Raw genomic sequence first — 23,617 nt, 5'->3', positions numbered from 1 at the left:
CCCAAGGTGGTTTTTTGTAGGGATTTGAACGCTCTATAAAAAAAGTCTCTTGTCGTTTTACGCTAAACCTACTCCTACAAAAGTTATTCAACGTCAAAATTGGCTTTGAAGAAAATTTCGACATTTTTTCACTTTTCCGGCGAAACTATCGACCTTGTCACAAAACGCTGTGGAAACTTTTTCGGAAATCATGTGATTTATTATAATAACGTGTTCTTAGATTATTACAAAATTGAATAATTTATAATAATACTACATTATGAGGTTATTCTTAGCGGAAAACTGCAATTTCCGTTGAGTGAATCGTTATATTAACAAAAAAAGTTCCAAGTTCCATTGAGTCATTAGGTAATGCTTATTTTTAGTGAAAATTCCAAAATGCATCGGATTTTTCCACCGTCCATTTAAAATTTATTTGGGGCATCAATTTTTTTTTACTGAAGAATGCAATATAAATTCAGATTTAATGTTATTTGAATTAACCCGGCGTGCGTATACTGGGACTTTAAAGGAACAGTCGAAATTTCGAACTCAAAATTCTTTCTTGCCGATAGAAGGCAGGCTCCAGTTACCCCCCCCCCCCTAAAAAATCTAGGTAGTAGTAGGGACTAAATGTCTAAGGGACCGCCGGTTCCGGCAGTTTACCTAAAAACGCCAGTGAGTGTAAGTCGCTGCCGTTCTCTGAAAGGGTCAGTGCACACACCGCGTCAGTATTTTCGAAGGTAAGTGGATAGTGTTGTATTTTTCGTTTTCGTAGTTTTTCAGTTTTTTTTTTATATTGAAATGAATGTTGCATGTATTTGATGCTGTTGTGGCTTTTTTTTACGAACTTTAACCTCGATAAAAAAACTTTTTTTGTATTTTTGGCGTATCAATCGGTTGTTTTTCCATTCTTTCTAGCAGTTTTTCAAAATGGGTATAAGGAGCTCATCCCAGATAATGGACAGTTTACATGACCGTCGTTCCCAAGTATTTTACGATCAGGAAAGTGAGAATGAATCCGACGGAGAAGAGATTCACGAAGACATACCCAGTGAACAAGATGGCAACGAGGACCACGATTTCAATTATCATCAATATATCATTCCTTTGTATTTTGAATAATAAAAAATCATTTTTGTATCGTAAAATTACCTATTCGTTTATTTTATGACACGCATGAATCCATAAAATATTCCCCATTTTCAGGTGCTCAAATAATTCAACTTTTTGGAACCCACACAAAAAACACTATATTCTTTTAAAGGCTCATAGTCTAAGCTACAAAACCCTAGAACCGTTTTTTTTAACATTTGTTTATTTTGGAGTTACGAATTTGTTAACAAAAGTCCGCTTTTCCCACATTTTAGACGATTGTTTCATTTTTATTAACAACGGTTTTAAACTTTTGAGTTAGGTAGCTGCAGGGTCATGTAGTAGACACTCCAATAAGTAACCCAGAATTTTTTCAGATTTTTTGGAAGCCTACAAAACTTTGTAAACTCGACTGTTCCCTAAAGTATCCAGTATACACACCGGGCACCGAAAAATATAGTGGACACACGCCGGGTTAAGTATAAATTGAAACGTCTAATATAATTGAGGGGAAATAATGTTTGGAATACTGGATAGCTCTACAGTAAGAGCTATGAACCATTATTCCAAACATCATTTCCACTCAATTTTTCCAACTCAATTACATTAGACGTTATACTTAATTCGAATAACTTTGAATCTGTATTTATATTGCATTCCTAAAAAAAAAAAAATTGATGCCCCAAATAAATTATAAATGGAAGGTGGAAAAATCCGATGCATTTTGGAAATTTCACCTAATGAGTCAATGAAACTTCGAACTTTGTTTGTTAATATAACGATTCACTCGACGGAAATTGCAGTTTTCCTCTAAGAATAACCTCGTAATGTAATATTATTATATATTATTCAATTTTGTAATAATCTAAGAACACGATATTATACTAAATCACATGATTTCCGAAAAAGTTTCCACTGCGTTTTGTGACAAGGTCGATAGTTTCGCCGGAAAAGTGAAAAAATGTCGAAATTTTCTTCCAAGCCAATTTTGACGTTGAATAACTTTTGTAGGAGTAGGTTTAGCGTAAAACGACAAGAGACTTTTTTTTATAGAGCGTTCAAATCCCTACAAAAAACCACCTTGGGCGTTGTCGTATTCTCATCCGTTGCCGAGGAATAAAATTCAAAAGCAGCTAGTAACGTCTTCCCCGTGTTATTTAAATGAAAAATAAAAAATCGCGATGAGCGACCTCTAAAAAATTTTTTTAAGGGCTCAAATTTTGTCAGGCATCATTTTTCACCTCACTGCAACAATAGAAACGCGGGCTTTGAGGAAATAAAAATAGTCGATTTTTTTGAACCACCCTAATAGAGCCGTATTAGAATATACAGAGTGGAAAAAATTTCATTTTTACATTTGATTTTTTATTATTAACCGGTCGACTGGTAAGTTTTTTTTCTGGTTTTCGTGCCAAAACTGGTACGAGCCAATAAATTACCGAAATACCTGAAAATTTGTTTCTGGGGATTTTCGAGGTTGCTGATTTCATTCCCAATCTTAATTTTCATGTACCTACCTTCGAAAAGGATGAAAATGAGGGTTGAAAGTGAATATTTCCGATTTTCCAGCGGCATGTTTTTATGTTATATTACATGGAAAATCCAAATTTTTTAGGATGAAAATGAACAAAATTCACTATCCCCGAGGGGGTGAAAAATGAGGGTTGGAGGTAAAATTTTCAGATTTTTCAATGGGAAATTCTTATGTTATATTACATAAAAAATGTTCGTTTTTGAGGGTACTAGATTCTTTCATCGAAATAAAATAAAATTCGCTACCTGCGAAAGGGTGAAAAATAAAGTTTGGGGATGAAATTTTTAGATTTCCTAATGGGGAGTTTTTGTGCTATATTACATGAAAATTTCGAGTTTTTTAGAACACTAGCCTCTTCTATCGAAATGCACCCCAACCCTCATTTTTCACCCCTCGGCAGATCGGGAGTTTTGGTTTATTTTGATAAAGGACTGTCATGCTCGACAAAAAACATACAGTTTTTATGTGGAAAGCATAAAATTTCTCGTTGAAAAATCTGAAAATTTCACCCTCAAACCTTATTTTTCACCTCTTAGGGAATAGTGATTTTTTTTCATTTCAATAAAATAGTTTAGTGTCCTAAAAAACTTGCAATTTCCATGTAATGTAAAAAACTTTCACATTAAAAAATCTGAAAATTCCACCCCAGCCCTTATTATTCATCTCTTCGGGGATAGTGAATTTAGTTTTATTTCGACAAAAGAGGCTAGTGTGGAACTTGGAATTTTCGGGTAATATCGCATAATAACTTTCCATTGAAAAATCTAACAATGTCCGCCTTAACGCTCAATTTTCACCTCTTTCAAGATAAAAATTTAGCCCGGAACTCGATTCAGTGACACAAAAAACCCTTGTAAACCATTTTTCGTGCCAATCGGTTGAAAATTAAAAACGAGATTTCAATATGTACGCATATGATACATTATTACCAGAACTGACCCGACTTTTTTTTGTATATACCAGTCAACAGGTTATACGTGATATGAGACGCCGATGCTCATTTTTTAGAAACTTGTGAATTTTGCGAATTGGGAAAAAAGTGCTGCATACGAAAGGTAGTTTCTTCGATATGAGACAAACATCGGGGCCGGGTTGAAATTCCGAACGGTGAGAAATCAGAAGGCTCAAAAGTCCGAAAATCTCGCTAGTGCGGTATATCTATATATTTCGAGTCCCAGCTAGATTTTCGGACTTTTGAGCCTTCTGATTTCTCACCGTTCGGAACTTCAACCCGGCCCCCAAACATCTGATGGATGCTCTTTACACAATCCACGGTATCTTTTCCACGAGTTTTTCAGGAATGCTCTTCAGTACTTCATGCCATGTCTTATAAAAGAAATCGTTCAATAAAAAATTCAAAAACAAAAATGATACTTTTTCTACTTTGGATATTCTAATACGACTTCATGATTCTCGAAAAACCTAGATCAATCCATAACTGTTTGAAGTAAAAAATGTAAAAAATCTGATAACATTCTCATGAGCTGAAATTGAATAGAAGGTCAAACTTTTCTCTCCCTTCAAATTTCATTAAAAAAACCACATTGTTTCAGAGTTACGACAATCAAGGTACTTGAAGTTCCACTGGAAATTGGACGGAGGAAAATGTAAAAAAAAATTCAGTAAATAAACAATCGCTGACGCAACTCTTCTTACGCTTGAAATATCGTGTGAAATCTAATATTTCCCACGATACGCGGGAATTTTCAAAATTTTTCTTTTGCTAAAAACGCGATGATTGAGCGAAAAAAATCGTTTCCAATAAAAAAATTGAAACTAAAACCTCAACTTTTGAGGATTCGCTCGTGGAATTGAGGAGAAAAAATTTCATGTGAAAACGCGGTCCAATTGAAAGGAGAATCCAACAAACCAAAAATCAACGTCTTTCGAAATGACGTAGCACCCGTAAAAAGGGTCGTAGTGATTTTTCGAATGAACCATAGTAAAGGTGAATGTCTTCCCTTCAAAATGCGCCTTCTTGCATCCGAGATCTAAACCAGTGGTCTAGTAGAAGAGAAAAGATCGCGGAACATTTTTGGTCTTTTATTCGAAAATTTTTCCCCGGTAATAAAAACACTTGAAAAAAAGTAAAAAAAAAAAGAGAGCGAAAAATATTGAAAGACCTCAACCTTAGTTTTGAATGATCTTCTAATATTATCATTGTTAATTTGAAATTTTCTTCCCCATTATTTGTTTCATGATAGGGAAAAAAATATAAGACCATTCTAATATAGACAAGATTTACATCATTTGAAATTGACAAAACAATTTTTGTCCGTCAACGTAGAAAAAATAACTATTTAATAGCGTTGATTGCTTTCGCCACCTGAAGGTACTTACTCAACTTTAAACAAATCATTTGTAAAAAATTTTATGGAGATAAGAAAAAATGTATAATTTTCCAAAATATTTAGTAATTGTTACTCTTCTAAAAAAAAAGCGAAATCACTATAAAAATACTTCAAAAAAGTAAAAAAAGAACGCCAAGTATTAAAAAACCGCCCCTTTAGTTTCGAATGATCTTTACTATATTTTCAGTAAATGAAAAATTTCCTTTCCCATTATTGATTGCTAAAATGACATAGTAGGATAATCAAGATAGGAAAAAAAATATGAGATCATTTTAGCATAGCCAAGAATTTTGAATAAATTTCAATTTCTGCAGAGAATCATGTTACACCTCCAACTGTACCGGCTAAAGAGTTTTGTGACTTCAAGCGTTCCTAGAATGATTTTGCGATTAAGATATTGTTATTCTAATTTAATGCCCAAATTCACTGTCAAAATTACACACAAACTTGGCGTGGATGGTTTTCTGTGGTGTGTGACCGGTGCTTGCGCTGTAGCAAGGCTACCTGTCCGAAATGACAGTTTTTCAATATCTTTCGCCAGTATCTTTCGAAGCGCTTCTCCTTATGTGTCTTTCTTTTTCGTTTTTTTTTTTTTTAAATTAATTATTCGCATAATTGATGTGTGTTTTCGTCAATTCGTTCATTCGCTTGGTACCTTGCGTGCACCGAGAGACCTAAGTGTTCTGTGTTTGTTTTGTTTCTTCGTGTGACAAATATGTTTTACTTACAAACTTTTATTCTTGTTCAGGTTTGGTTTACAATATTCAATTACAGTTTTGCATCGCATTTGGGTAAGTGTTATCAGTTTTACAGTGTGTGATATTTATTGGCTCTATTTTGCTTTTATTTGCTATTTCAATTCTTCCTGTCCGTGGAGATTTAAGAAGTGATTCTTGTTTCCTCTTTTCCTCCTTTTTTTTAAATTTGTGTTTAGTCTGGGTTTGCCTCTGCGTTCCCAATTTAAGTCTTTTATGCACTCTTTCCCTCCGTTACTCCCAATAATAATATCTTTTCCATTTGGACTCACAATTATTATTTCTTTCCCGTAGTTACTCCCGTTACATAAATTTCTTCTATTTATCGTTTTTGAAATCCCCTGGCAGGTATATCTCGAAGGAGCTGCCGTGATGAAATTGGATTCAAGATTCACTTCTTGTAGCTCGGCGCTGCTAATTTCGCGATTCTTCTCTATTCGGCGGACTCTCAGGTAAATTTCTTTACTGTTTCTCCTCTATATTCTTCCTAATTTATCCTGTTTATTCTTTTGCCCATTAAGTTCCCTTATTCGTCGTTTTTCTAGGTGGCAATTGTATCTTGGCAAATGGTCTTCCCGGATCGCGGTTAGCGTAGGGATCCTTTTGCCAGTCAATTCGCAAGATTATGACAGATGAGGTACGGCTGTCGGAGACAGAAGTCCCGAATTTCTTTTCGTTCTTATATTTATTTTTTTCTCTCTTTCCTTTTGTTTTCACAAATATTTTCCCTCTATGTACTAAATAATGAACTCAGTACTCATGAATTCCTTTTTCTTTTGTTTATTTTCTAATTTTCTTTACTATTTACAGGGGCTTCAGATAGATGGCAGCAGTAGGTGGGCTAGGGTCGTGATGGGCATGGGTGTGACGGTTCTACCGTTACAGCATATTATTAGAATTTTTTGACACTTGAAAAAATAATTACAGATTTGTATTTTTTTGAATGTAATGTTTTTTCATGATTTGTTAAATTTTTTTCGAATTTTTGTGTGTAATTTATTTACAGTTGGTTTAATAATTTTTTTATGGAATTTTTTTTCACATTTTTGTAATATAATCAGGAAACAAGGGACCATCAATGTACTTGTCCCAACCTTTTTTTCCCTAGGGAATTTTTTGAGATTTCATATAATTTGAGATATTTGGTGTTGTCTCCACCGTTAGGCCTCGCACACAGTTTTTATTATAGTGATGTTTTTCTATTGCTTAACATGATATCGTTCGCGAGAGGCACTGCTCTCACGTCGTATCCGAGCACCGAATATCATTCTCGACCTGCGGATGGCTGAAAGGACACGCTAGCACAGGCCATTCGTTGAACGCCGCCCGTGTCTTTCCCGCTGCAGCAACTGAGAGTTGCACCCTTTGTAGCACCGGGAATTCGGGTGCCACGATCGGTGCAATACGGTGCCTCATCCGGTGAGGTCCAGCATCAGAGGTGCTGCAGTTTCCTGGTGGATTATCGTCGTGGGCCCACTGTGAATCGATTGGCCACTGAGTCACGAGGGCGGCCTCCCCTCTGCCCTCATAGATGTCCGCTGGATCCCCAAGAGGAAAGGCACCCGGATCACGGTTATCTAGTCGGGAGGCATGTTTCGAGTGGACGGGAGAGGTGAGAGCAACAGGAGTAGTAATTCAGCTGAGTATCGCGGAAAAAGTGTGACGAGAATTAATTAATCGAACGCACTTCATATTTTGAAATTACCGCGAAAGTGTGAGCTATGAGCCCGTGCTCTAGTTTGTGCCTAGCGTATCAGCGCTGCGGAGCGTGGACTTCGTGATGGGGAGAGCGCCAAATATCGAGGACCACTCGTTCGCGCAAAAAGTCTTCTTCCGATCATCTCACCGGTGAGTCATCCACACCTCCCGAATACTGAGGTTCTTTGTCTTTTCTCTGTGCGACGCGCTGACTCCTCGATAAGTCCGTTTCTCTTTCTCCACGGATGACTGGTGTAGTTGAGTATTTCCTTTGAGTTTTTCGGAATTTAGTTCTAGTTTATTTACTATTTATAGGGCGTTTCGGGAGACATGTGTGTCAAAGTATCGAGCGAGATTGTGGCCGATACTTCCCGTGTCTCCACCCTTTTCAGTTTGTGCGGCTCAACTGTACCAGTCAATTCGATATTAATTTGGATCCTTCGAAATTGTTTTATCTGAAGGAATTATATTGAGCATTATTTGGTCAAGTTTATGAATTTTTGTGTGGATGCGCTATAGATATTACGCGCAGTAAATTTCGAGTCAGTTTTGTTTCTCTCTCTCCCTGCAAGTGTCGAGGGCTCTAGCGAGCGTGTTCGTTCGCGCGATGTTTTTGTCGCATCTTTCTCGGTCTCGTTGTCGCATTTCGGGCTGTACAGTGGTTAACAACATGTTTGTCTTTCTATCGTCTTTTTTGTATCGCGTATATAGTCTGTAGTCTTCATTTCATTTTTCGACTGACTCATTTTCTATTACCTCTTTTGTATTTCATTTGGATAATTATGTTATTTTCGGTTATCTGGCATATATCTGAATATCTTATGCCTTTCGCATTGCCCTCGTGTATATTATTCGGGATCGTGAGACTTCAACGTTATCTTTCGCATGGCCGAAGTTCCCGATGTTGTTACCTTTCGAAATATTCATCTCTGCGTTTTAGGGATTATTGCGATTGAAATATTATATCGAGAATTATCTGGTGTCAATTACTTTTTGCCTTGCGCTGCCTACGACATCCGCGTTAGTTACCTGAGATCGACTCGCAGAAGCCACTCATAACCTCTGAATTACCTTAGTGGCCAATGTTTGATCTCCCTCGTCGCAATTACCTATTACCTATAACCTTTAGCTACCTTGCGAACTCGGGTGGGCCGCGTACGAAAATTCCTAGTTACCTATCGGTGCGTAGGGCCAATGCGAAATGGCAAATAGAAACTATTGTTCATCTCCGAATTATTACTTTGTTAAATTCCCTTGATTCGATCAATTACCTTTTGTTTTGTATAATTTGTTTCCCTAAATTCAGTTGTGAATAAATGACGCATTTTGTTCTGAATCTTATATTTTGTGTCGACTATTTTGTTTTGTGACGAAATTGACACTTTCCCTCAAGGACCCCCCCCCCCCCCCCCCCCCGCCCCCCTTTACATTTAGTAACTCAGGCTAAGTAGTCGGACCTTCCTCGGTCATTCGTTTCCCTCGTACACCCTAGACTCAATTTTTGCGTTGCGTTACCATCCCAAGAATGAACAAAATCCAAGTCGAGTAATTCGACGGTTCTTTGTACCTGGCGCCCAGATTATTCTTGTAGCCGGAGAGTCGCACGAGAAGAGGCGAATGAACTGAGTAGGAACAGATCATACCTTCCGGAGTCGTTACAGTGCCAACAAATGAAATTGGGATTCGAAGAGACGAAAGAGCAGATATTAACGGGACTATGGTCGCGAGACACAGCAAATACTCTGATGGGTAAAAATTACAACGACGAAGATGAATTCTTACACGATATCCTACCCGTAAAAAGAATGACCAATCTGCGTAGAGAAAGAATAGGCGGAATAAAATAAGGCGAGGCATCGACGAAGATCGGAGGTAAAGGCGTGAATGATTCAGAAAACAAACAACAATCGAAACTCGAGAAAAGCGAGATTAACTCAAAACCGATTACCGTAAGGAGAAACGCAGTTCGAGAACCACCCAAGGACGCTGATAATAATTATGTTTGTTATAATTGTGGTGGGAGTGGACATCTCGCGCGTAATTGCACGGAACCGAAACAAACGGTTTGTTATCAATGCAAAAAATCCGGGCAGCTGTCACGAGACTGTAAGAAAACAGGACGAGAACATGGAGGTAGTCATGTTCAGGATTGAGATCGCTCAATCCTCGATGTAGAGAACGATGTATCGATTGGCCGATCACCGTTGGTGATCGTTCTTTGAGGTCTTGGGCGATTCTCGATTACCTCATATTGTAGGTAAACGTGACCTTGAGTTGGAGGTTTTAATATCCCTGGATTGGGAAGAGATTTCCAACCATGGAGTCGATGTTGAAGGTCGTTGAATAAAAGTGTTAGAAGATATTTTGTTACTACAAAATATGTCTTTGTTTATTAATGTAGAGTTACACTTTTTATTACAAATTGAAGTCGACTTTATTTGAATTTGCTGAGTTTAACAATTTTACTGGCAGTGGAAAAAAGTTATTACGTTCTGATATTCTATTGTAACTTTTCGGAGATTCGGTGGTAACTGCCGTTGTGTTACAAAAATGGTTATTTTATAACTTGAGGATTTTTTGTGAGAGTTATGGAAGGGGATTGTTTTTGTGTTCAAAATTGGCTATTGAGATGATAAAAGGTTTCCCAGGCTTGGATGTTAGTGAAAAAAGTGTGGGAAAGTAGGTTAGAGGGTTTGATTGGCTCGGTTTTTGGGATGAGAGAATTTTACGTAACAACGTGATTCAGTTCTAACGATATCGGTGGACTTGGTCCGGTTGGTCATCATGAGTTAGAACTGTAAGGAATGGTTGTTTTTCCCAGCTGATGTAGAGGAGGATAATTCGGGTTTGTCTTATCGATACTGTTTAACTGTGTCTCGTTGGAGGGATGATGAGATAGGTCGTCCGGTATTTCCTAGTGATGGAGAGTTGTTTTCGTGTACTATGAGCTATGAGTTATTGTTACTGTATTAAAATTTTTTTTTTTTCCAGTTTTCAATATCAATGTGCTCAAAATGTTCCAAAACATCGAAAAATCATATCTGTGTGCGTGTGCGTGTGCGCGCGTGTGTGTGTGTGTGTGTGTGTACGGTTTGAGATACAGGGCTACCGTTTTGCATAGATATTAATCTATACAAGCTCTTCATTCTCTGACAATTTTATCAGAATTTGTAAAAAATTACGAATCTGACGACGTTTTGAAATTTTCATAAAAAGGGTGTCGACAGTTTAACTTTCGAAAATTTTAAGATTTATTAATAATTTTTTTTTTTTATAAATAGACTATCATAATAGGAAGGTTGGGATTGAATTTGGGGAATATCGGTTGAGCGGTTTAAATTTTATGACATTTTGAATTTTACGATAATATGAGTTTTTCAAAAAATCGTCTAACAGCTTCAATTTTTGGAAATTTTGTAAGATATTGTGTATAAGTCTGTACTTGCTCTATACTTTCCAGCAAAGTTGTCTGAATTATTTAATTTCAATGTAAATAGAAAAACGATGAAAATTGAAAGTTGCAAACTGTTTTTTCTGATGGCTCGTCATTCAGTTTTTTTTATGAATTTAAACAAAGAGATAAATTAAAGTTCGTAAAAGAAGGTAGAGAAAATACATTATTTCCTTGTATTAAAAAAAAAATGCTGCAAATTAAAATTTGCAAGTTGCTTCCTCAAGATGATCAAGATGCACAATGCTTAAGATGCACGATGCTCAAAGCTTCCTCTATGAGGAAGCCAAAATGAAAAATATAGCACGTCATAGAGTAAGCTTTGAGCATCGTGCATCTTGACCATCTTGAGGAAGCGATTTGCAAATTTTAATTTGCAGCATTTTTTAAGTTCTGTGCAGCAATAAATTTTATGATATCGCTTCGAGGCCAAGTACTCATTAGTAACATTGAATACTCGTCCGTTTCAGGACGTTTTAGACAAATCACTAATGCAAATTGGAATCAACAATCATAAAAACCCAAAAATTTTGCTTTCCAACATTCAAAACAATGCTAATCCAGTTCTTTATAATCACAACAAATCAACATTTGTGGACTGAAAATCGTTAATTACGTTATTTCATTTCAATATTATAAAATTATGTTTGATTACGTATGTTAAAAGTACTTGTTCGGCCCATCACTTTTTATTGTTGTAATGTATTTCGGTTTTTTTTCAATTAAAAAAATTTTCAAAATTTCTTCAATTAAATTGACAAATTAAGTCGAGCCTCTGAAATCATGAAAATCACAGGATGTAAAGCTTTCAATTCAAGAAAGGGAACGTTAAATAAATGCAGAAGTTGTCAAGCACATCGGAATAAGAACGAAAAAATTTTAGAAGAAAAAAAATATGAACGCTAAAAATTACAATCACAAAAAATACAAAGATGAAATATTAGAAAAATTAAAAATTAGTATCACGAAAATTTCAAAAAAACATTACAAAGGAAAAAAATATCATTAAAAAAGTGAAACCAAAAAATGTTGGCCGTTGTATTTGGCAAATCTTTTTTCTAGCTCACATCACCTAATATATCCGTATCATATACTCATGAATTCAATAAGTATAACCAAATTTTTTTATTTCAATTATTTCGTTTATATATATTTCACCTTCAGCATAATTCGCATAGTGTATCTACATCTCATATTCACGAACTCATCAAGTGCTCTGACCGAAATTTTTAATTCACTTGATTGTTCTCAATTTTTCTAGGCTATTTGACTATTTATGATTTTGTAGTTCTTCAATTACTTTTCTTCAAGTCTACACATTAGTTTTCCTTATACTGTTATTCCGTGGCTTCTGAAATACGTTTCTGGAAACTTAAAATTAACCTGCCTGAATCTTAATATGATGAGTGCATTCTTGAAACTATTGAGTACAAAAGTATCGATTAACAACTTCGAACGATTGTGTGAGAAGGACTTGTCCTTGTGAAATTCGTAGTGTAGAGATATTTGGTGTAAAGAATGCCAGAAATAAATGATAGTAATTATTAAATATTCAAAAAGACTATGAAAATTTTGGCTTTTGGGAAAGACCGAAGTATTTTGCATGAAGCAAGAATGAATTATTGCATCACATGAATTAATGATGCGTTAAAATAGTTAAAAAATACTGACACTTATGTTTGAAAATAGCATGAATGCTTTAGCAATATTTTGAGCGGTTCTTTTTTTCGCGATGAGCGGTTTGTAAAACATAATACGAACCACTGGTCGTTCTCTTGACATTTTCTATGATTGTGTGCTCTCCGAGTGGTGTCATCCAGACTCTCGGCTGCGTCCGATTCCGTACGAAAAGAAAAGAAATTATTTGTTGAGTCAAAAACTGTCGTGTTTCGATGTCCAGGAAGAATAGTAAAATACTGAGGACACTAATAAAGAACATATTATGAACAATTCATGCATATGAATATGTTAACAATTGTTTGGGTGCGAAAGAGAGAAAAGAAAAGGGTTGTTAATTAATCATCATTTCCAGTTTCCCTGTTTTGTCGCTTGAGGATTCTCTGGAAATGTAAATTGGCGATTGCGTTTGTTTCATACCACAAGGTGTTTATGCAAAACAATGGGAAGGAAAATAGCAATACGCAATATCTATAAATATTATCCTTAAAGTTATGAGCATTGGTTAAATTTCTACCCTTGGGTATACGAAATTGAAATGAAGATTTATGCAAAAGTCAACTAGTTTATTCGATTAGACTTTTTTGGCGAACCGTACAGTCCGGTTCAGGTAGGAGCTTCGTGATATAATCGTTTTGACCAGAATTTCGGAATCACAAAGACAAATTGCCATCTTGGCTAACAAAAAATATTCGCAAATCAGGAATTTGAATCACAGGAATCATCAGGAACTTGAGAGTTCTAATGAATCAATAAAGTTACCATATGAGTTACGTGCAGCACTAAAATTTATGATATCAATCGAAGGATAAGCGTTTTATTAGTAATTCCGAGTTTTAATATTATAAAATTGTTCTATGGAGCGTTTGAATCCAAAAAAATCACATCAAAGGTATTATAATTCGTTACTCTATGGTGGCAGAGATTTAGAAGATAATCGATTCCCCTCAGACTTTCAGGATGCCCTGGTATTATTGACAATATTCGACGTCAATTTTGGATCGGTACAAATTATGTTTAAATATGTGTTAAAAATACTTGTCCAGCCCATCACTTTTCATTTAAATTTTTCATTCAAATAAAAATATATAATAAAATTAGGACGGCAGAATCCGGTTGAAAATTTACTGAAATGTGATTTATTATTCGTTTAATGTTTCCAATAAAAGTGTTGGTTAGTTCTTATACCAAATAGAATTATTTCGCTGGAAGAAAGGAGAAGTAAAAATTGCCGTCATTGTAATATAAACTGGTGGGTCATTCTAGAAGCTTAAACATATTTATTGTGCAAAATGTTTTTCGTTTATTTATCGATGTACAGTAATATCTCCTGTATATTATAGGAGAATTCATTTGCAATTGTTATTAATTTAACGCAATTAAGTAAAATTATTAGGAAATAACTTTTTTAACCCCCTCTGTATGCATACTTATGATCCATCAGTCCTAGAAGGGCCCTGATTTTTATTTGAATGAAAAATTTAAATGAAAAGTGATGGGCCGGACAAGTACTTTTAACACATTTTTAAACATAATTTGTGCCGATCCAAAATTGACGTCGAATATTGTCAATAATACCAGGGGATCCTGAAAGTCTGAGGGGAATCGATTTTCTTATAAGTCTCTGCCACCATAGAGTAAGAAATGACTGGCTTGCATGTAATTTTTTTGGATTTAAAAACTTCTTAGAACAATTCCATAATGTTGAAATTTGGAGTTATTCATAAATTATGTGTCCTTCGATTGATATCATAAATTTTAGTGCTGCACGTAACTCAAATGGTAACTTTTTTCAATTTATTAGAAAATACTTGGCCTCGATTTGATATAATGAATTTTAATGCTGCACGTAAATAAGATGGAATTTTTTTAAATTGATTTAGCTATTCGAATCAAATAAGAAGAATGAGGCATCGGTTTCCAAAATGATTTCAAGCACGATTTTTCGGTTTTGTATTTTTTACTTGTTATTTGATTCTTTTGACACTTTAAAAAATAGATACAGATTGGTTTTTTTTAAAGATAATGTTTTTTCAAGATTTGTGAATTTTTTTTCGAATTGTTCTGTATTTTTTTTTATAAAATAATTTTTTTGACAATTAAAAAAAAAAATTTTTTTCAAGTTTTTTTTATGAATGGAATTATCAGCAAACGAGGGACCATCAATGTACTTGTCCCAACCTTTTTTTCCTAGGGGAATTATATACAGACACGTCAAATTTTTAAATGTGTTAGTAGCTTTTGCATAATCTTGAGCCTGTGCAAAGTTTTTTCTCAGCAATTACGCTACTGATCGTGTTGGATTCGGGCTCATTCGAAAGGGATTTTGAAAATTAGTTTCCAAACCAATTTTTGCTTTACAAAACATCTCCTCAGCTCTGCAATTTCAGAAAATGACATGCCAGTTTTACCCCCGACACCGCGAATCGTTTTATTTAGAGAAAGTGTAGTCTCGGCGAGAGCCTCAGGCCAGTAGACGATAGGGCTGTCATTGTACTTGTCCCGAGACTGTCGAGTCTCTTGATATAAAAATATCGTTATATTATTTTTTACGTTTTAGTTGGTTGCCAAATATGTTCATTAGGGTGTGTCGAAAAAAATCGATATTTTTTTTTCGGGCTCCACAAGCATTTTTCTTCTTGTTATGCCAAACGATGAAGCTAGCCAAAAGGACAGCTCAAAATAAAATTATTTCGACCGGCCCACCGCATACTTCAATTTTCCATAAGAATAACATGTGAAAAAAAACTTCGGTGAACATTGTTCCATATTATCTGTAAAAAAAATTGCACAGATATTCTACTGACGTATTTTTGTAGAAAATTGAATTCCCTACAAAAAAAGTCGTTAGAGTCATTGGCCTAGAACCAATCGTTCAACGATTACAGCAGTTTGAAGTTTCTAACGTCACCTAGCCAGATTTTGCATGTATCATTCCCTATTTTCGAGATCGCTCCTTTTAATGGTACTGTTTAAATTGGACTGAAAACTATTTTTAAGTATAGTTTTTCAAAAATAGCTTCTAGGATCGTTATCTAGGCAAAAATATCGGGTGCATACTGTTCTCATTTATTTGAACGAACGACATAAATTGTTTGTCTTTCCACTGTTTGTTTGAATAAATTATGAAATTCAATTAACCAAACCAAATGCACAGATACAAATATGCATAGGAAAAGAGAGAGAGAGAGAAAAGTTCAATTTAATTCCCGTGCTTACTATTGAATTGATTAACTTATTATAATTACATGTTGGCGTAATACCGAACCGTTTGAGCGCTGTAAGCGCACACGTTGGCGTAATGCCGAACTGCTTCAGTCTTAATTTTTTAAAATTATAAAAAAACATAGGCTGCCTATGTAGCTTTAGGGAATTCAATTATCTACAAAAATACGTAAGTAGAATATCTGTGCATTTTTTTTTTAAAGATGATATGGAACAATGTTCACCGAAGTTGTTTTTTCACGTGTTATTCTTATGGAAAATTGAAGTATGCGGTGGGCCGGCCGAAATAATTTTATTTCGGGCTGCCCTTTCGGCTAGCTTCATCGTTTGGCATAATAAGAAGAAAAATGCTTGTGGAGCCCGAAAAAAAAAATATCGATTTTTTTCGCCATACCCTAATGTTCATACCATACTAGGTATTATCCAAATACGATTACTATAATTTCAATTTTTATATTGCTTAATATTTTCTGGTTCAATGTGAACGAGCTAAAAATGTCTTACATTTAAAAAAAATAATATTTATAAGAGATATTTTCCTTTGTGTGTGCCTGTGTATAATCGTGAACTATAAAACTTAAACACATATAACTTTGTTTCCAAGCTTCTGTTTTCAAGAGATGTTAATCTTTAAAAATTCTCGAATCTTTGCATTTTTTTTACACATAATATTAATACATTACGAATTTCACGTCATTTTATGGGAACCGCTAACTTTTTTTATATTTTAAAAATAACAAAAAGTATGTGGTTACTCACAATCTCGGCTCGGATTCGCAGTTAATTTTTAAATACAAGTCGATTTCAAGTCTTGTTTTCATTAACATTTTTTTTTAATAATTGTTTCGGTTTGTTTGGGGTGCTTGTTTAGTGAGAGGATGACAAAATGAAAAATATAGCACCTCATAGAGTAAGCTGTGAGCAACGTGCATCTTGACCACCTTGAGAAAGCAATTTGCAAATTTTAATTTTCAGCATTTTTTTTTGTATAGAAGGAAATAATGTATTTTCTGTACCTTTTTTTACGAATATAAATTTATCTCTTTTTTTAAATCCATAAAAAAAACCGAATGACGAGCCATCAGAAAAAACAGTTTGCAACTTTCAATTTTTATTGTTTTTCTATTTACATTTAGATTAAACGATTCCAACAACTTTGCTAGAATGTATAGAGGAAGTACAGACTTATACACGGTATCTTACAAAATTTGCAAAAATTAAAGCGGTTAGACGATTTTTCGAAAAACTAATATTTGCGTTGTAAGGAGTCCGGGATTTCCCCTCATCCCCATTTATCTGACAATTCAAAGAGTCTGAGAAGTAGATTTTCGGTAGTACTTAGTTCGCCCCGTACACTCATCGAAATTGGTCGCAAATCTCCGTATAAGTGATCAGCTACGATGTCCCGACAGCGAGTAAAACAAAAAACCATCGACGATCTGTGGAAGAAAACTGGCTGTCGCCGTATATAATCTCTCCGAAAACATCTGCTGCGGGATCCTGGAACATTTAACGGCTTTCATCGCCATCCTGAGGTCTTGCAGGAGGGTCACAGTGCAATTCTCATCTGTGAAGTTCACATTTATATAAATATCAATCTACTTATATATAATAATGGACGACATAAGCTGGGTCAATTTATTGAGGTTGTATGTCTTCAGCAATTCCATTATCTTAATCCTATTGCGCTATTAACTATTGGAGTTTTGGCAGTATTCAGGGGCGAACGATATTTTCATCTAAACAACAATACGGTACATTCCTGCGTGGCTTGTCGTATGATCTCTATGTGTGGCCCACGTACTTAACGATCACAATTCATGTATTTTTTATCTTTTTGAATGATATTTGGAGTAATAAACAAGAATGCCGTACCACTTGTGTATCCGCTTTCCCGTTACTGCATTCTTTATACTTTTTTTCGCCTTTATCATTTATATAAAACTGTCTATGAGTTGCATCGTACAGTTATTTATTGAAATTTGCAACCGGTGAGAATTAAACCTTCGATATGTGCCTCTCAAACAACTAATTACCTAAAAATATTTACAATATAACTTACATATAAAATCGTTACATACATAGAAATAGTATATTGTGCGCCTAGGGAGTAAAGTAGGTCCTTCTCTACACGCATATTCTATACACGCATACTCGCTTCGCTCGGGCGACAGATTTGCGTGTATAGGGAGGCCTACTTTACTTCCGAGGTGCACATACTATTTTTTTCCCACCGATGTGGAAAGTTCGCTAACCATATTTTTTTTCAATAAAAAATTTATAAATTGAAAAAAATTGAATTTTTCAACGCTGAAAAAAAATCACAAATCATGAAAGGGATGAAAATTTTTCGAATTTTGAGAAACCAGACTTTTTTCATAAAAAAAAGAACGGAATTCTAAGACTTTTGAAAAAAATCATTTTTTTTTAATTTACGATTTTTCTGCAATTTTTTTTCAATACATCAATTTTTTACATTCCGTAAATTTCTTTTTCGAAATTTTATTTCATCAAATAATTCCAAAGAATTTACCCTTTAATTTTGATCTAGGATTTCAATGGAAAAAGAAAGACGAAAAACAAATCCATTGTTTCGTTCATTGTCAATTTACTACAATGTTTTCCGAAGTTAAATATTTTTAATATTATCAACATTATTAACATTTTAAAAATGCTTCAATAAAATTTAATTTTTTCAAACAATTAATAAATAATGTTGATAAAGTAAAACAAAAATCACATTTGGCCGTGGTGTGGCGTATCATTTTTTATAAATTTAGTACAATGTTTTCCGAAGTTAGATATTTTTAATATTATCAACATTATTAACATTTTAAAAATGCTTCAATAAAAATTTTTAATTTTTTCAAAGAATTAATAGATAATGTTGATAAATTGAAACAAAAATCACATTTGGCCGTGGTGTGGCGTATCATTTTCTTTTTGTGTAATATAATTATTAATTGTAAGCTGATGAATGGTGCAGTTCTCTAGTTTGTTTATGAAGGGATTTTTCAACAAATTTTTCATCGATAGTTGTCGTACGTTCCTGTGATCGGTTTGAATATCTTTGAGTGGTGTACGATCATTATTGCGATTCGCTGTCGATTTTTGACTTGATTTCACTCTATCATCTGTGTGATCCGACATCTTTGTTTGTTGACTCTCTTCTTGAGAACAGTTTTCGTTGTTGAAAAAAATTGAGTTGTCAGTGGCTTCATTTAGCCATTCGTCGTCCTCGTCACACATCCAACTTAAGTTTGTTTCACATTTAGATGTTGATGGTACTGATGTATCTTGTACATTAGAAGTTTTCAATTTCTTAGCTGGTGGAGAATCTCGTTTTGTGCCTTGAAGTGATTCTTCGTTTTCTTTCGCCTTAGTTTCGGACAGTGCAGCTCCAGAATTTAGAACCATATTAAATAGTTTTAATTGTGTACCTTCGCAGCGGTCAATATACCGTTGTGCCACTGCATCAGATTTCCATCCACCCATATGTTTGACATCCAGGAGAGTACCCCCAGCGTTAGCTACAAATGTAGCAGCGGAACGTCTCCATGAATGTCCTAAATAACGCTCACAATTTGGGAGTTTTAAAAACTCGGCGATTTTCTTGGGTGATGAGCCGAATGTGTTTCTTCCAATGTTTTGGCGAGAAATTTTCCCATTCTGATACTTCAGAAAGAAATTGAGAGCTGGTGCATCGGATGGCCTTAGAGCGACATATTTTTTAATGATATTGTAGAAGGGTTCGCCAATAACATATTCGCGAAGCATTTTACTTTTCGCATCAATGACTTTGACGAGGAATCGATTTGGTATATCAGGAGAGTTGTGAGGGTTCATATCTACAACATCTTCCGGCTTCAAAGTGCAAAATTCGGCACACCTCATTGCTGTACAAATCCCAATGATTGCCATAATCTACAAAAATTGTACATACTGTAAATAATAGAAACAAATGTTTGTAAATATATCATAAATATTTAATTTATGTAAATAAAAATTGTAAATAATTGTATATAAACTTTATCAACAATTGAATTAGTAGCATAAAATCGTACCTTCAGTACCAAATACATGACATCAGGCGCTTCGGCACAAAATCGTTTGATATCATCGAATGTAAATGTTGCTGCTTGTTTTGATCGATAGTTCCTCGACTTTTGTTTTACAAAAGCTTTTAATTTGCCATAATTGTTGAGGTTGATATTTTTTTTTATTCTCAAAACACTTTTAAGCATTGACCATTTGCTCCACAATGTCGCTGGACAGTACTTCAGGGATAATTCTTTAAAATATACCAAGAATCGAGATTCATCAACACTAGTAGTTTTTTGATCCTTTTGCCATTGTTCAAAACCTTCCCAGCACTGTATATATTTATTTTTCGATGTACAAGGGATCAGTTCATTTTCAACAATTTTTGCTTGTTGCTCAAAATTTTTTCGCACTTCTTCATCGTCAGTGGATAAATCTTCTGACGATGAATCCATACTCACTACTCAAACACAAAAAAATACAATGAATCGAAAAAATGATATAGGTTATGAAAATCACGCACGAAACAGACCAAACATCAGCTGACGAGTCGCCACGGACAGCGCACTGTTCCCGCTGGCTGGGTTGCGCATGCGCAGCACGACTTTTGTATGTTCTCCCAAGAGGGCAAAGTTTTTACTTTTCTCACTCTACAGAGGGAATCGTTGCGAACTTTACACGTCGGTGGGGAAAAAAAGAAATTCATTACAGCGTAAAATTCCAAAAATCATAAAATTGAAACCGCTCGACCGACATTCCCCAAAGTCAATACTAATCTTCCTATTATGATAGTTTATTTATAAAAAAAAAATGATCAATAAATCTTAAAATTTTCGAAAGTTAGAGCGTCGACACAAGCTTATTGTTTTTCTGTATCTGCTCAACCATATGCATATGCACTCGTCCTTTTCACTCGTTGCTGCTTCATATCCGAGAACAGAGAGAGTTTTACTTTATTTTACTACGTGTTATATCAATCTGTATTTAATACTTCCTTCTTCTTTAAAATATTACTGTTTCTAAACTCACATTATGACAAATCGCTGCGTTACATGTAACAAATTTTTTAGTCGAGCTGAAACTGTCATTTGTTCTGGCGGTTGTTTTCGTGCGTTTCATGCTCAGTGTGTTGCTAAAAATCTTAACACTTCTTTTTCAAATCTTAATAACGGAGAACGTTTCTCTTGTGATACATGCGCCACTAAACCTTCTAATGTCACTCAACAAACCTCCGGCAATCAGATGGATGTGGCTGTACATGTTGCTAGTGCTCCACCTCCACAACAAAACTCACTTGTTACGCTTGATGACATTTTGAGACAAATGCAAGTTCTTTATGAATCTACTAATGCCTCTATTCAGAACTCAAATGCGTCCGCTAATGCGCGTCTTGACTCGATTCAAAATTCGATCTCCACTGTAGTAGATAGTGTTTCTGAGCTAAGAACGGATGTAACTAATCTTAGATCTGACGTTGGTACTCTAACTGCGTCCCATCAATGCTTAGCTAGTGACGTTGCAATATTAAAATCGGATCTGGCTGCCGTCAAGGCAGAAAATGCTTCTCTTAAAGAGCAACTTGCTCAACATCAACAAGGTTCTTGCAACTCAGGTGCTGCGAATAAAAAATTCTTAGGAGAGGTCATTGTATCAGGCTTACCATCATCTTTATTGTCCAAGTCTCCTCGAGAAATTGTCAAACTAGTCTTCGATGCGTTACATATCCCGGAACTCTTGAGCGACGTTTTAAGCATTCGTAATCTTGTGAGAAAATCCGCTACTGTTGTTGGTGATCGAACTAGCACACAAAATCAAACTGTACCATCGCGTTTTGCTCTCGTAGTCACCTTGAAATCCCCCATGATACGTGACCATATAATCTTAAAGAAGAAAGAGAAACGGGATCTTTATATCAAAGATGTATTTGGGCTTGATCTCAAAGAGCATATTTTCGTCAACGAAGTTCTGCCGTCTGCTATTTACAAACTTTTGCGTCAAATCAAATCTAAACGAAACGATCTTGGTCTTGAAGCTGTATGGCCAACTTCCGATAGCGTTAGTGTGCGTAAGTCGAAAGGCTCCCCTGTCATCAAACTCTACTCAGAAGCAGACCTCTCTAAACTCGATTGACTACCCTCTGAATTGCACAGTATCCAATGCGATTTGTCCATTACTCCTCTCAGAAATAATAATATTCCTCCTTCAATTAACATTGCGAGCTTAATGCTAACTCCTTATTAGTGCACATAGACTTAGTTAAAGCTAATACTACTGTCAATTCTTATCACATTATCGCTGTTTGTGAAACATGGCTTCATCCTCTTGTATCTAATGATCTTATCAACCTCGAAAATGAGTATCCCTCGCTTATTTTTCTCAGCATTTGTCTCTGTACAGAACATTCTTTGGCTTTTCTTGCGTCAGTAGTGCTTTTGCGTTTTTTGTGTCTTAAGCTGCAAATCATTGTTCCACCACTGATTCTTTTGTATTTTCATTTGTTATTTTTTCTTTTTTTATTGTTTATCTTTTTTGCTTGCTTATTGCTACACTCTTTATATAATGTGTTTTGAACTGCGTTCTTCGTTTATTTATTTTTGTTTATTTCATATGATTTATAATATTTTATTTTGTTATTCTTCTTCTGAGTTTATTTTAAGTTTATCTTAAGTTTGTTTTTAAGTTTATTGTACTTGTAACCTTTTGTCACTTTTTGAGTTTTGTTTGCCTTCCGTAGACATTCTGCTTTGTTATTTTTTGCCCAATGGTTCTTCCGTGGCATAATAAAATTCTCAATCAATCAATCAATCTCTCTTTGAGAAGGAAAGACGTGTCATACTATTCTGTCACTATAAAGTTATATTTATCGTGGAAAATGTGATAAGAAAATATAAAAATTAGTGCAAAGTTATAGTTAATTGAGTGAGGAATCCTGTGATCATTTTCAATTTATGTTAAAGTGACAATTACTATATTAAAATAAACAATTTCTATGTGAGGTGCCGCTTGTAGTAATTTTTGGCGGTTTGATATAACGGAAATCGTGTACCTGTGAAATTGTTACTAGTGCGCGTGTGTGTTCACCTACTGTATTTCACTGTTTAAAACTTCCTCGTCAGGTCATTTTGTTAAACTCGAATGTGTTATCTATGCACTCACATCTATATACACTCTTTAAACTGGTCTGACATTGAGTTTTTGTAAGAAAAATACTATCCGTGTGTTCTTGTTTTGCTAGTGCCTGTAAAACATAACCTCATCTGTCAATGGACTGTCACCAATACATAGATGATCACACCGATTTCAGATTGCTACGCGGTCTGTAGATCTGCTGCATACTCACTGAAGTTAGTCGTAATCGCTGGACTAATTTCTCTTTACCTCGTTACCGACTGAGTGTCTCGGAAAACAGAGATTACCGTTACCATCGCCGCATTGATGTAATGATTTGAACTGTCTTATGTCAAATTGATATCGAAGTGTATTATTTCTTGCGTTTTCATTTATTCATAAATATTATTTGTAATCATCGTATCTTACATCAACTATGACTAAAAACTGTCCGATTTGCAAACGATCCGCGAAAAATGATGTTGTGGCTTACACAGGTGGTTGCAAGCACATTTTTCATATTAACTGTGCTTCGGCGGAATATGAGCTAGACTTGTTGGACAGTGAGCATTTAGATAATTTTTACTGTGGTCCATGTCGTCTGAAGCTTGGTCCCTCACAACCTGAGCCATCACCTGGTGTGCAATCAACTACGACTACACTGGATGAAGTTATGAGGCAACTTCAGGCTAATGCAAATACC

General features: G+C 35.0%; 1 protein-coding gene across 6 annotated transcripts in view; it reads right to left on the bottom strand.

The window, feature by feature from the left end:
- Cngl (Cyclic nucleotide-gated ion channel-like) overlaps positions 1–23,617 on the bottom strand; it is a 358,428-nt gene that overhangs the window by 251,140 nt on the left and 83,671 nt on the right. Inside the window, exon 2 of one of the 6 annotated variants that reach the window (XM_043411145.1) lies at positions 12,625–12,691. The exons of the other annotated variants lie outside the window; for them this stretch is intronic. Within the exon in view, the coding sequence (XP_043267080.1) occupies positions 12,625–12,645 (21 nt within the window). The 5' untranslated portion in view covers positions 12,646–12,691. The remainder of the gene's footprint in view (positions 1–12,624; positions 12,692–23,617) is intronic. 6 annotated transcript variants of the gene reach the window in all.

This window comes from Venturia canescens, chromosome 2 (genome assembly GCF_019457755.1).
Source record: "Venturia canescens isolate UGA chromosome 2, ASM1945775v1, whole genome shotgun sequence".
Lineage (NCBI taxonomy): Eukaryota > Metazoa > Arthropoda > Insecta > Hymenoptera > Ichneumonidae > Venturia > Venturia canescens.
This window is presented reverse-complemented; position numbering and strand designations above follow the sequence as displayed.